Source organism: Spermophilus citellus, assembly GCF_964194105.1.
Source record: "Spermophilus citellus genome assembly, chromosome: 2".
NCBI classification, from domain to species: domain Eukaryota; kingdom Metazoa; phylum Chordata; class Mammalia; order Rodentia; family Sciuridae; genus Spermophilus; species Spermophilus citellus.
The window spans coordinates 152,001,583-152,015,794 of NC_138183.1; the positions used below are offsets into that span (position 1 = coordinate 152,001,583).

General features: G+C 45.9%; 1 protein-coding gene across 1 annotated transcript in view; it reads left to right on the forward strand.

The window, feature by feature from the left end:
- TMPRSS13 (transmembrane serine protease 13) overlaps nt 1-13,534 on the forward strand; it is a 35,779-nt gene extending 22,245 nt beyond the window's left edge. Inside the window, exons 10-13 of the mRNA XM_081280585.1 lie at nt 11,081-11,179; nt 12,359-12,501; nt 12,636-12,788; nt 13,392-13,534. Coding sequence (XP_081136711.1) covers nt 11,081-11,179; nt 12,359-12,501; nt 12,636-12,788; nt 13,392-13,418 — 422 coding nt within the window. The 3' untranslated portion in view covers nt 13,419-13,534. The remainder of the gene's footprint in view (nt 1-11,080; nt 11,180-12,358; nt 12,502-12,635; nt 12,789-13,391) is intronic.
- Nucleotides 13,535-14,212: the final 678 nt, after the last annotated feature.

The following is a 14,212-nucleotide window of genomic DNA, read 5'->3' on the forward strand; positions in this document are numbered from 1 at the left end:
GAGGTGGTGCACTGAACAGTCCCGGTAAGTGGGACCCCATAGTCCCCGTGGGTGGGACCCGACAGTCCCGGTGAGTGGGACACGATAGTCCCGGTGGGCGGGACCTGATAGTCCCGGTTAGTGGGACCCGCGACCAAAGCGGAATCAGCTCCTCTACTAAGAAAGAGAGAGCCTCATATTTTATTGCAGCTGCACTGTGTACTTTCACTTTTGTTTTCTGTGTTTCTTTTGTTGCTGTGTCCTGTTTTATTTGGCTACTGTCTGAAAAGATCAGCACTCCAGGCGCTAGACACTCCCTTACTAGTTTTTCACACAAATATGTAACAAGGCCTCTGGCCTTGAGCTGGGCTTCACAGTGCTGAGTACATTTCTAAGATAAGGGAGTTACTAACTGGGCTCCATGGTAACAGCTGGCAGGAGGAGGAACTGGAAAGGGAGATAGAGGAACTGGAGGGTCGAATGAAGAAGTCAAGATTTAAAGCATCTACGGCCCCGATCCCTGTTGCGCTCCCTCCTTATAACCCCGATTGGAACGAGGACAACCCCAGAAGGCAGGGGGGGTGTTCAGTGGCAGCCTAAGATATCCCAAACTTTTCCAGTAATTGAAAACCTGGATGCCGATGGACAGCCGGCCAGAGTGTATGTTTCTTTAGCCTTTAAGGACATTAAACAACTAAAGGAGGCAATTACTAATTACAGACCCCATGCCCCCTTTACATTGACTCTCTTCGAGTTTTTCTCTGCCAATCAGCTGACACCTAGTGACTGGCAACAACTTTGCAGGGCTGTATTGTCCAAAGGGATTTTTTTTTTTGTTGTTGTTGTTGTTGTTGTGGAAAAGTGAAAATCAAGAGAGGTGTCGTGAGCTAGCCTGAGTCAATCAGGACGCCGGCTTCCCACAGTGTAACCTTGAAATTTTAACAGGCTCAGGACAATATGCTATCATAAATCAGCAAATTAATTATGGTCCTGGGGTCTATGCTCAGATAGCTACAGCAGCGAGCGTAATTCCAAGTTTGATGCTCAGGGACGCCCACTGCAGCCGGGAAACGGGAACAGGGGCCCACCCCGGGCCCCGGAAGCCAGAGTGTATGGGGCGGTCCAGAGACAGAACAAGCTGCTACCGCAGTAAGATCTTGGCCAGGCGGGGAAAAATGCAGACAAAATCAAACAAAATGCAATCGGCTAGGAAACCTTGGGGAACTTTTGCCTCCAAAATGAGCAGCGGACTCCATGTTGCTTGCATCACCATGGTAACCATGGGGTGCCTAGCCAGAAGAGCGGCTTCCTGGTCCCACCTCCCACACTTTTGGGGGCTGCCGATTGGTTCTTCCACAGTCACTCAGACAGGACTTCTAGTCCCGCCTTCCAGCCACTGACCTGTTTTGCTGTGTTTCAGATTTCTACCGGAGCTACTCAGAGCCTATATTTTTGAAACATGCCTGCCTATCAATGCTAACAAAAAATATCTTTTTCAGACAAAATTTAATTCCACAGCTTTCTATGTTACAGTCCTAAATTTAAGCTAGTTCCAAGTTAAATAACCTGACTTTTCTCTGTAGTTGTGTTACTAAATAATGTTCTATTGATGAGAGATATCAAATATGCTTCTTTATATTTTACTTTTAATTTTGGAAGTTATGAGGATGCATTTGCTTGCCACAGGAACAAGCCGGCAAGGTTCCTGTGATGACCAAAAAATCCTTATTCTAATTGCTAACTATAAAAATAAAAATGTATACTCAAGGATCTTATTTCAGTACATCAAGTGACGTCACATAGAAGAGTGCACTCCTAGTTAAAAATAAATTAACATGGATCCAAATATTTTAAGACCACGTGGTTACATAAAGTTAATACAATTATAAGTTAAGTTCTTATTCTTAATATATATTTTTTAGATATTTAAATAACCTATATTTATTAATCTATAAATTAATTAGCACATGCCTAATTGATTAATTAATATATATTTGCCTAATTGTTTTTCTTCAACAGAAAACCCATAATTTATGTTTTATATCTACATTTTTCAGATACTCTGCCTTTTCAGTTACAGATATTTGAGATAAATGTGTTTACTGTAAATTTGCTTTTAAGTGAAAATGCAATCACGTAGTTTCTCCTTCTCAAAGTTACTGTTTAAACTCATAAGATGATAAATTATTATAATTATTTCTACAAAATATCTAAGGATTTTAACTATATTTTCATTGATATTTCTTATCAAAATATAATAATTTATTTATGGATCCTAAGGTTTTCAGAAATTGTTCCAAAGTGTATTTTTTTTAAAGAACAAGATGTTCCAACAAAGACAAAGCACACATGGATCCTAAGAAGAAGAAAGAAATCATCTTTGGGTAAAATAAGGTCTTTATATTCATTTCCCTAAGTAAAAAAGATTTTTATATTGTTATCTAACCAGATGATATAAAAGGTTAGAACGAAAAAAAAAAAAAAACAAACAACAAAAAACCAAGGGGAGATTTTCATATACTAAACTGACTATAATTAATTTAAGGGTATTTCAGTTTATTTTCCTCATTTAACCATACTAATGTGAGCTAAAATTTTGTCCATATTTTGACATGACAAACACCTATTGGAATGTGAGTTTATTTCTTTACAGAAAGATCCTTGTTGCCTAACAATTCTTACTGTTTAAGATAGGGATTAATTTTGGTAAATAAATTCACATTGTTGATTAAACATTAAGTATATTAAACTACTAACTTAAACCCCTGTATGACCTTTTGAGAGGAGGCCCCTCACCCACCTCCCTGCGAAAACCTACTCCAAAAGCCTTGAAGGCACTCAGGTTAATAGAAACAGCCTTACAAGAGATGCAGGTTACCCAGATAGATTATTCTATACCCCTATCATTTATAATCCTGCCATCAAAATTAACTCCTACTGGAGTGTTTTGACAGACTAGTCCCATCTATTGGGTCCATTTACCTGCTTCTAACTCTCGGGTGATAACTCCCTTTTATGAACTGGTGATAAATCTGCTCTGGAAAGCCAAATATTTGGGTGATGCACTATTTAAAAAGACTCTTGACATTCTCATTCAACCTTATACCCAGGATATGATTTTAAAATTACAACAAGAACATGATCTTTGGTGTCTTTTTCTTTGTACTTTCAAAGGTAAAATTGATAATCACTTTCCCCGACATAAACTTCTAGAAGGCCTTAAGAGATGTCCTATCATTTTTCCTAAAATTATTAAAAGAGAGCCTATTTCGGGAGCTCAAACTGTTTATACAGACGGAGCAAAAAGGGGGGTTTGCTGTTGTTTTTGATGGATCTCAAGTAATTTGACACCCTGTTCCTAAACTGTCTGCCCAAAGATCAGAAGTTGAGGCTCTAATTATGGCCCTTAAACTATACAATTCCATCCCACTTAATGTGTATACTGATAGTCTCTATGTTGCTAAGTTAGCCTCAGTTATTAAAACAGCCCCTTATATTGGCAGGCAATCCACTATCATGGAACAATTACAAACGGTTCAGCTCCTTGTTTGGGCTAGACGAGATCCTTTATTCATTGGACATATCCGAGGACACTCAGAGCTCCCTGGGCCTCTGGCGGAGGATAATGCTAAAGCAGATGCTGCCACTCATAATATGGGCCTAGTATACACTATAACCAAGTATGATGAGGCCTCACAACTCCATGCTAAATTCCATCTGAATTCACAATCTTTACGCTTCCGCACAGGATGCTCGCGTGATCAAGCTTTACAAATTGTCTCCCTGTGCCCAGTATGTGCTCCATTTCTTCATTTCCCCAGTTTGGGTGTTAATCCTAGAGGCTTACACCCCAATGATATCTGACAAACTGATGTTACCCACTTCCCTAGTTTTGGTAAGCTGTCTTTTGTACATGTTTCTATTGATACATACTTTGGCTATATCTTTGTTACATTACACACTGGAGAAAAGGCCAAAGATGTTATTGGACATCTCTTAAAAGCTTTCTCTTGCATGGACAGTCCACGTTGTCTCAAAACAGACAATGGACCCACATATATAAGCCAAACAATTCAACGGTTCTACACCCAATGGGAAATTAAACACAAAACAGATATTCCTTATAACCCCCAGGGACAAGCTATTGTGAAACGAGCCCATCAACATTTAAAAATTTATCTACAAAAAATAAAGGAGGGGAAAATATATAGATGCTGCCAGGGACCTAAGGCCTATTATTGTGCCTCCTGGGGATGTGAAACCTCTAGTAATGGGTATTGACTTAAGAATTCACCTAGGAATGACTATGCCCATTTCTGGCAAACAAATATTACTATTCAGTTTACTTCCAATGGAAGACAACAACCAGATTGGACTTAAGGATATCTCTGGGGGCTGAGTATTTACACCCCCGGACAGTACAATCCTGGCCTGCTTTTTCGACTCAAATTGACCACAGAACAGCCTACTGGGAGTCTAATAGGACCCAATCAGGTGCTCGGAGACCAAAAGGCCTCATCTAGACCCAAACAGCCCATAGCCCCAACATTAAAACCTTCCCCCAGCGGTCAAACAAAAACTATGGGCTATCAAACCTTTGATTATGCCCCTGAGCCCATATACCCTGGAACTGGAGATCGCCTTCTTAATTTGGTCCAAGGAGCCTTCTTCGCTCTCAATGCCACTAATCCTAACAGGACCCAAGATTGCTGGCTATGCTTGACCTCCAGGCCGCCCTATTATGAGGGGGTAACGATACTGTCTAATTTATCCTCTAATACCACTACAGATCCTAAATGTTATTCTCTGCCCAACTGTAAGTTAACTATCACGGAGGTCATGAGACAAGGGGTTTGCTTGGGAAAGGTACCGCTTTCACACCAACATCTCTACAACATCACCCGACCAATAAATCAATCTCAATCTGATTATTTGTGGGGTCCCAAAGGGTCCTATTTTGCTTGCAATACTGGGTTAACTCCCTGTGTTTCCATGGCAGTCTTAAATACAACTACTGATTTCTGTGTGTTGGTACAACTATGGCCGAGGATATCTTATCATGGGTCAGACTACACCCTAGGACACCTTGAGGGACATACTCGGCTCCCCAGAGAACCCATAACTATGACTATTGCCCTCCTACTGGGCATAGGCAGAATAGCAACCGGAATAGGAACAGGGACAGCCACCTATGTCCAGGGAGGTCAATTATTAAATCTACAAATGGCTATGAATGAGGATTTAACAGCCATGGCCAAGTCTATTACTGCTTTGGAAAAGTCCCTCACTTCCCTCTCAGACGTTGTGTTACAATATAGGAGGGGACTAGATTTATTGTTCGTAAGGGAAGGAGAACTATGTATAGCTTTATAGGAACAGTGTTATGCTTATGCAGATCACACTGGGGTAATCCTAAAACTATAAAAAAGGTCACGGAAAGATTGGCTAAAAGACAAAAGGAGTTTGAAGCACAACAAGGATGGTTTGAACAATGGTTTAAAAATACCCCATGGCTGACTCCTTTGATGTCCACTGTAATGGGACCGCTTTTCGGTCTCCTTCTTGTAGCTGCTGTAGGCCCCTGCCTTGTCAAGAGAATGACACAATTTATTAAAGACCAAATTAACATTCTGACTTCTAAGCCAATACAGGTCCATTATCAACGCCTACAAACCAAAGATGATCTTACTGAAGTTTGTCTCCGACCAATTCGAAGATGATTTTTCTACAATGATTCCTGCTTCATGCCTTTCTCCTTTTGCCCCCTTTTCTTCCTTATTTTTATTATTCCTCTCCTCTGACTCTATGCCCTGTTGAACCGGAACCAATTAAAGACCTAATAATGACTGGCTGAATAGATACCACTAAACGCCTTGGCAACAACGAGCTGATCTTGTAGTACCCAGAGACGGGCAACTTTCACGCTTGCACTGCAACCTAAGACAGGGGAATGGGGCCTCCCCAGAGACGGGTAAGCACTGTAAGGGCAGTGAACGACCTAAGACAGGGGCTACTTGATTCCCTTTGACGTGCCACAAACAAAAGAGGGGGAACTGCTGGCACGGACTCCCCCCGGCCCCCAGGGCTTGGATCCAGCCCTGGTTTCTTGTTGTGCATGTCAAAGAGGCCAGCTCACAAGGCCTTGAGGCAGCTCACCAGGCCTTGAAGGACTTGTGGTGTCTGTTTTCATATTATTCAGCCTATAACGGTCATGTGGGAACGTCTTGACCTGCTTGGGTCCGATAAGGTTCCTGGTTGAAGGCTTGGTATGAGTTAACAAGAACTTTCTGTCTCCCCCCGCCCTTGCTCCCGCCTACTGGTAACTTTCCATTCTATCTGCAAGAAATATATAAGTATGTGCTGAGCCATACTATGCAGCCACTTCTGCACAGTGGGATAGGACCTCTACTCTCGCCTGTGTTGTTTTTAGAAAACAAAAGGGGGAACTGTGGTGAGCCGTTTCTTCAGACCGGTCGCCATTACAAGATGGCGCCGGCCTCGTTGTGGTCTGTGACAAACAACTCCTTCTTTGGGAGAGTTGGCACTTGGTTCTTTGACACCCTATGAGAAAGCTCCACGTGGCAGCTTCACATTGGGTGTTCGGATACTTTATTAAGGCTGGGAGGGGCTTCCGGGGGAGGAAGAACTCTGCAGAGCCTGAATAAACAGCTGTAAGAAGATTCCCGGTGTTGCGTCTTCCTTGCGGGCAAGGGGGTCGCGACACAGTATTGAAGATTAAACACCAGAGAAACGCCGAGGCAAGGGTAGAAAGCAAGTTTTATTTAAGAGAGGGACAGAGATAGACTTCTGCTGAGAGAAGAGGCCCAGAACTGGGGGTGTCTTGCTCTTTTATAAACCCCCAGAATCCCCCACCTTCTCCTTCTTCTCTGTGTACATGCCTCAGGGCAGAAAGGAGCAGCACAGGGGGTAATCACTTGTGTTGGGCAGTGCAATCCTGGAGGTGTTAGCAATCTGTTGAGCTGGGAAGTGGGATCCCAGAGGTTAGCTGTTAGCAACCCAGTGATAACCAGCCCTCATCTTCTCCACCCCCATTATTCATTATCTACACTGACTGCTAGGCCTTCATCCCCTGTCCCTTGCCTCAGTTTGTTGAGAAATATGATATTTCCTGTCCCCTCAGGCCAGGCAGGGCTGCAGGCGGATTGCTTTTTGGCAAACAAAGCATGTGGGGAGTCAGTACAGTGGGCTCATTTTGTAGAATTATTCTCTTAACCTTGTGTTCCCACCATCCTCATCTATCTGTCCCCTTACAAATGAAACACTTTTATTTTATAATCAGGGAAATTGAGACCAAGGATTAGAAATGTTTGTTCCAAATGACACATCTCACATTGCAAATTGCTATCAGAGCCAGGGCTTCGATACTGGTCTTAGTCAATATAAATAGGTTGAATTGTTGCACTGGTAGTGACTGAGCAGAGGCCAGCCACTGTGGCAAGCATGTGACATGTATTATTGCATTTACTCCTCACAACCCTGTGGAGCAGGTCCTATTATTAGCTTCCTCTGACACATGAGGAAGTGGCACTCTAGAGAAAGATAATTACCTAAGGCCACAAGTAATAGGTGGCAGCTTGTGAGATCCAGGTTGATCTGACACCCAAGCAACGCTCCTGCCACTCGGCTCTGGGCTGGCAGATTGTACACACTGCAGCGGAGCGCGTGAGCGTGAGCCAGTGCACGTTCGACAGCTAGCTGCCGTGAAGTTGGAGCTAAGGACCAGAGGGGGCTGCACCACAGAAATGCTGCGGAAGTTCTCAGGTCACTGCGAACAAGGGATGCCAAACGAGGCTTCATCTCTCGTTCACTCGTGGGCTCACTTACCAGATACTCACTGTGCACCTACTCTAGGCCAGCTCTGCCATTGCAAAGCAAACAGAACAAAACAGGTGACCCACACCAAGACAACCAGAAGGGGCCACCAGTGTGATGTTGGGGGCCAGGGAAGCTGTGGTGACACAGATGGGGGCAGCTAATCAATCTTGACAGGCTGAGAGATCCAAGATTCTCAAAGGCCTGGTGAAGGGGGCCTCAAGAATGGGGTCAGAATCCTCTAGCACAAGCAAGTCTCACTGGTGGTGGCAAAAGCTGGAGGGCCTCTTTTGGAGGACTGGGATTTCTGGAAGCCTTGGAGGGTTCTGGTTAGTCCAGCCATTCTGGTGCTCTGAGCCTGTGAGCCCGTGTTTCCTGGCACATTCATTATGGAGGCAGTGCTGACATGAGTCAGACTGCTTAGCTCCTCAGAGTGGGGTGAGGAGGAGGATCTTGGGCCAGCTCCTACGTCAGGGCCAGACCGGAACCACGCCCACTCAGGCCACGCCCACCAGAGCCACACCCTCAACCCTCCCCCTTCCAGCCCTCCCTGCAGAGACTGGGGCTGAGGTGGGGGTACATACACAAGGGTCTGTCGGTCTGCAGGACCAGAATGGGTCTTTTCAATCTTGTAAGACCTGGGCTTCATCTGGCTAAACATCCAGATCTTACTTCTTACCCATCTTCTTGATATTATTAGGAATTCCAAAACAAATTAAGTAGTTTCTAAAGCCAATGAAAGCTATGAAATATTGCACAGCCTTCTCAGAAAGTGGCATTCCCTTTCCAGGGTTTGATGGGCCCCTGAGCTGGAAGAAGAGTCTTCATTTGAAAATTGCAATTCAGATTTATATAGCCCTGTGGTCAGACTATGTGCCCTGACTTTTAGTTTATAGATTAGGGCTGTTTTTTTTTTTTGTTTTGTTTTGTTTTAAACTGGTTTGGAAGGCCAACCACCTTGAATTACAGTACTTTATGAGAAAATTGTGAAAACTCACTGATGAATTTAATTCTCCCTTAAAACAAGCAGAATATATAATAACAAGTAGAATATATAATAACAGAACACAGAACAGTATTACATGTTTTTAAGAGTTTGCATCTCAAAAATGGTCACCAAACAGAGGTCTGAGGAGATTCCCCAGAAGAGAGAAGTGGCCCTCAACTTGGCCCTTATAGACTATTGATATACATTGCCCAAAAGAATTTCAGGATGCAGCCAGAGTCACAGTGACTAACATCTGTAATCCCAGCAACTTGGAAGGCCGAGGCAGGAGGATTACAAGTGCAAGGCCAGCCCCAGCAACTTAGTGAGAACCTGTCTCAAAAAATAAAAAGGAGGCTGGGGATGTGGCTCAAGCGGTAGCACGCTCGCCTAGCATGCACGGGTCGCTGGATTCGATCCTCAGCACCACATAAAAATAAAATAAAGATGTTGTGCCCACCGAAAACTAAAATAAATAAATAAATAAATAAATATTAAAAAATTCTCTCTCTCTCTAAAAAAAAAAAAAAATAAAGTAAGAAGGATTGGGATATAGCTCAGTGGTAAAGTGCCCCTGGGTTCAATCCCCAGGATAAAAAAAAAAAATCAGGATGCATCAGAAAGAGGCACGAGATATATTTAGGAATGCAAGGAGTACACACTCAAAGGGACAGAAAATGTGTGTTCCTCGAGAGTGAGATGCATTTGGGGGTCTCAGGTTCTTCTTTTAAAGGAAACTTTGTAAATAGCGAACATAGAGGTATGGGGGCGGGGGGCGGTGGCAGCACAGAGCACAGGTCCCATGATCTGGTTCTTTTCTGGATCTTTAGGTTTGGAATGTCCTCATTATAGAGGTTTCTAACTATAGTTTCCTTTGGCTTTATTTACTCTAAAGAAAATAAGTTGTGTAAACTAGCAACGCGCGTGTAGGCATTAATTAACCAGATTCACAATACTCTAAGATTCTTGGGCCTTTCAGGAATTTAGGTCTGGAGGAAAACAAGCCTGGGAAGTGAGGGCGAGGGTGTTCTTGGAGCTTCTTAGGTTTAAAGTTAGTTTGTTTTCCCTTCCCTGGTGGTCTCCTTTCTACCTAATCCCATTTCCTCTATCCTACTGCAGACATTGAAAAGAAATCATTTTTTGTTAATAATTGATGCTCTCCCTTCGCGTGTGTGTGTGTGTGTGTGTGTGTGTTTACAGCAGATAAAATGTGGGAGACACTGATATCCGAAGCCCTATTTATGAGAGAAGAGCTTCCCTTATGAGAGAAGAGCTTCATCCTCTCTGTTCATGGAACATTTAATATGTGCCAGGCCCTATTCTAAGTGCAGGATGCTGCCATGAACACAACAGACCTTGGAGAGCATTGCAAAAGTCTATTTTTCAAGCAATATTTTCCTCCTGCAAGTTGGAGTTTGGTGACTAATGCTCTAGACCACCTAGGGGCACAGTCTGCAGAGGGTATTTATGAAGTGATACCCAACAGCGCCTTCAGAATATTGCTATGTGGGAGCAAGGGGGCAGTGGCTGTGTTGTGCGTCTCTAGGGATGTGCTCCTCCTGCTTGTGGTGTGTTTTTGTTGTTGTTGTTGTTTGTTTGTTTGTTTTATCCATGCTGGTAAAAATTTGGAGAGAGTGCAATGGGCCCTGGCCAACCAGCAGGTGCCCTCCCACATCAGGCTGCACACACCGTGAAGTGCCATGGCCCTAACATTTGCAGCTTAGCCTGCAGCTGTCCCTTGCTCTGAGTAAAAAGCATGGAAGAGGGGAGACCCTCCGTTGGTATCAGGTTGGCCAAGTGCAGTTTCTAAGGCTATGAATCTCCCTACATGGCAACTACTGACATCAGGTGACCTCAAAGACTCTGGCAGAATCCTGAGGACTGGAGGTTTGAGATAAAGTGATTGAGTCAGATGCAGTGGTGCACGCCTGTAATCCCAGCCACTCAGGAGGCTGAGGCAGGAGGATCACAAGTTCAAGACCAGCTTCACCAACTTAGTGAGGCCCTAAGTGACTTAGCAAGACCCTGACTCAAAATACAAAAATAAAAATGGATGGGGGATGTGGCTCCGTGGTAAAGCACCTCTAGGTTCAATCTCCAGGACCAAAACAAACAGACAAAAACCATAAAGTGGTTGAGTTTCTTGCTTGGTCAGTCTAAGGCCTGGAGGATTCACAGCTATTCCGGGAGCAAGGATGGGTCTTAGAACGTTGGTACTCCTGCCCTCGGCCCCACTGAAACCTCCAGCCTGTTCCTTCACTGACACCTGAGGTCTTGTTGCAGGTCATATCCACCCTGCCTGCCTCCCCATGTATGGACAGACCTTCAGCCTCAACGAGACCTGCTGGATTACGGGCTTTGGCAAGACCAAAGAGACAGATGGTGAGAGGCAGAGATGCCAGGCTGTGTGTGCATGTGTTTGGACATGTGTGTGTGCACACGTGGTGGGGGGCATGTCTGGGTATACAGATGAGGGTCTATCTAGATGAGGTTTGGAGATCATTCCCCAACTTGCGTGTGAATGTGTTGTACAGACACCTGCATAAGTATCAGCCAGCCAATGTGACAATGCCTTCCGGCAAGACCACCAAGGAAGGCCCTGCAGTTGAACAAGTTGGGTTCGGTGCTCATGGCAATGAGGGAGAACTCACCTGGTGGAGAACTGTGGGGTATTTCAACCAGAGGACATTGGGAAGGGCTCAGCACAGCAGGTGGGTGGCATGGGAGTGTTCAAAGAAGTAGGACTTTTCTCTAGGTTGGATGTAGTCAGGAAGCAGGGGAAACTCTATAATTGGGGAACTTAATAATCTTATCCAGAAGGAAGGGAGAGTCTATAGCTGTGGTGGTGGAGGAGCAGCGGTCCCTCATGTGGCTGAGAGAGGGGGTGTCTTGTGTTTGTGTGGTTCGCACAGTGGCCTTTTATTGGCCTGACCTTAAACAGGACAGAGAAGGAGTCTTGTTGTTCTGTGTTACTGTGTCCCAGTCACAGAGTGCCTTACCCGATGTCAGTTCTATAAGATTGTTCATGTCCCTCAGGAGGACAGCACAGTCCAGCCAGCCTGGCTCTTGGACTCAGGCCAGCTCCATGAAGTCAGGGCCACTTTTCCCTGACTCGTGAGATGAAGCAGTGTTTGGTTTGGGCTCAGCCATGTGGCTGTGATTTCAGCCCTAGGTTGTCCCCCTGTAAGTGGGTCAGTAAGGCCTGCCCTCTTTAGGGCACACAGTTTATGAAAACAAATGAAGTGACATCGCTGATGGTGCTTTAAACATTCACCAGCGTGTTACAATGTGTCAGGTGGCCACACAGGCTGGTGAGTTTGTGCATATGTACGTCCCTGTCCTATATGCAGTGAGCTGTGTTTTGTGAGAAGGTGTGTGTACCCATTTGTCTTGGGTTTCCCACCACAGAGAGCCACCCTTGGCCTGGGTCCAGGCTTGGGTGGCACCCTCTGCTCCCAGGAGACTGAGTCTGCATCCTGTGGTGTATGGTTAGAGGGCCATGAAGCCGTCCAGTCTCAATGGCTTTCCATCTTCTCTCCTTCTACTCTTACTTCATTGAAGAGAAGACATCCCCGTTCCTCAGGGAGGTGCAAGTGAATATTATTGACTTTAAGAAATGCAATGACTACTCAGTGTACGACAGCTACCTTACCCCACGGATGATGTGTGCTGGGGACCTTCGTGGAGGCAGAGACTCTTGCCAGGTGAGGCTCAGGACCCAGGACCCCGGGCTGGGGGAAGGCTGGGATGTTGGGATTGGTATGGGAATCAGGGCCCCACACTTTCCTGCTTGGGAGGGCCTCTCCCACCTGGCTGACATGCTGACTCTCCCTTGTAGGGAGACAGCGGGGGGCCTCTTGTCTGTGAGCAGAACAACCGCTGGTATCTGGCAGGTGTCACCAGCTGGGGCACGGGCTGTGGCCAGAGAAACAAACCGGGTGTATACACGAAAGTGACGGAAGTCCTCCCCTGGATTTACAGCAAGATGGAGGTGAGAACCCTGCCCAGGGACACTATGGAGGCAGGCTGAGAACTCCCCAAAGTGGGAGCCTGGCGGAGGGCCCAGGCTTTTCCCGGGGTGTAAACAGAAGTCCCCTCGGCCCTTTGCATTTGTTCAAGGCAGAGTCAGATGTCAGGCCCGGGGGGCCAGCTCCAGCTGTCCCGGTTTCTTTCCCTCCTTTCCTTCCCTCAACAGATCCCAGAGGGAGTAAAAGGGTCCACCTGGGCTCGGTCCCAGCCTCAGTACCCCTCTTCTCTCCCAGGGATAGCCAAAGTGTGAGTTCTCACAGGCCGCTGAAGTGACCCCTGGAGTGGGTTAGGAGGACTCCCTCCATGGCAGGATATTGAGCATCAGGAAGCAGGATCTGCCCCCAACTCTGCTGACCTAGCTCAACCCCAGGCCCCCCGTCTGTAGCTGGGAGACTAGCCATAGCTCTGGGGCAAGGGCAGAGTAGTGGAGAGCTCAGAGCGGCCAGAAACCAGTGCATGGGGCTCTCAGGATGCTTCTGTCTTCCTTTGCTGCCTCTCTTCTCTGATGGCAGTGCCAGGTGACCACTGGGCTCACTTTGGGTTTCTGTTCTCCTCTCTTCCTCAGAGTGAGGTGCGCTTCCGGAAGTCCTAACCAGCTCCACCTGACGGCATGAGCTGCTTTGAAGACTCTGGCCAAAGGCACTGTGCCATGTCAATATCTGGGCTAATGGTCACCAGGCACCTTCGTTAATCCCACCTCCACTGTCTGCTGCCTCTTTGAGTGAGTGTGTGTGTGTGTGTGTGTGTGTGTGTGTGTGTGGCTGTTCTTCCAAGTTCTTCAGAAACCAGGAGAGCTGTCAACTCTTCTTGGAATCTCAGGCTGGAAGTCTTCTGGAGATGTGAATTTGGACTCTGTGGATGTTCCCATGGGGAGCCCATAGATGGACAGAGGAGACGAAGCCAGCACAGAGCCTGGGGAAGGGCCTGGAAAGTGACATCAGGAATTCTTGCTTCTCTAACCCTAACTAGGAAACTAGCCCAGAGTGGGCAGATACCCAGCATCCCAGGTGACACTATTGCTGTTCTGGGACAGAAAATGATTTTGTTAGGAGTGCCAGCCTTTCCATGCCTGGACCATCCTCAGCAGGAAGCCAGTTCCATTGGCATCACAAGCATGGCACTCTCGCTCAGACTCCTGCACTGTGGATACCCGGAGTTGAACTACGCTGTCCAGGCTGATGACTGTGGCTCGGGCACACCGTATTTGTTTGGTCACAAGCTATTGGGGCAGATTTTATTTTATTTTTATATTTAATAAATAGAAATAGATGTATTTTTAAAGATCCTCTAAAAGTTCCTGGGGCCTTGGGGGTTATAACTCCAGGGGACTCATGGGAGTTGTACCACTACTATATGTTCTGGCTTCAAGGAACTGGGTGAAGGCTC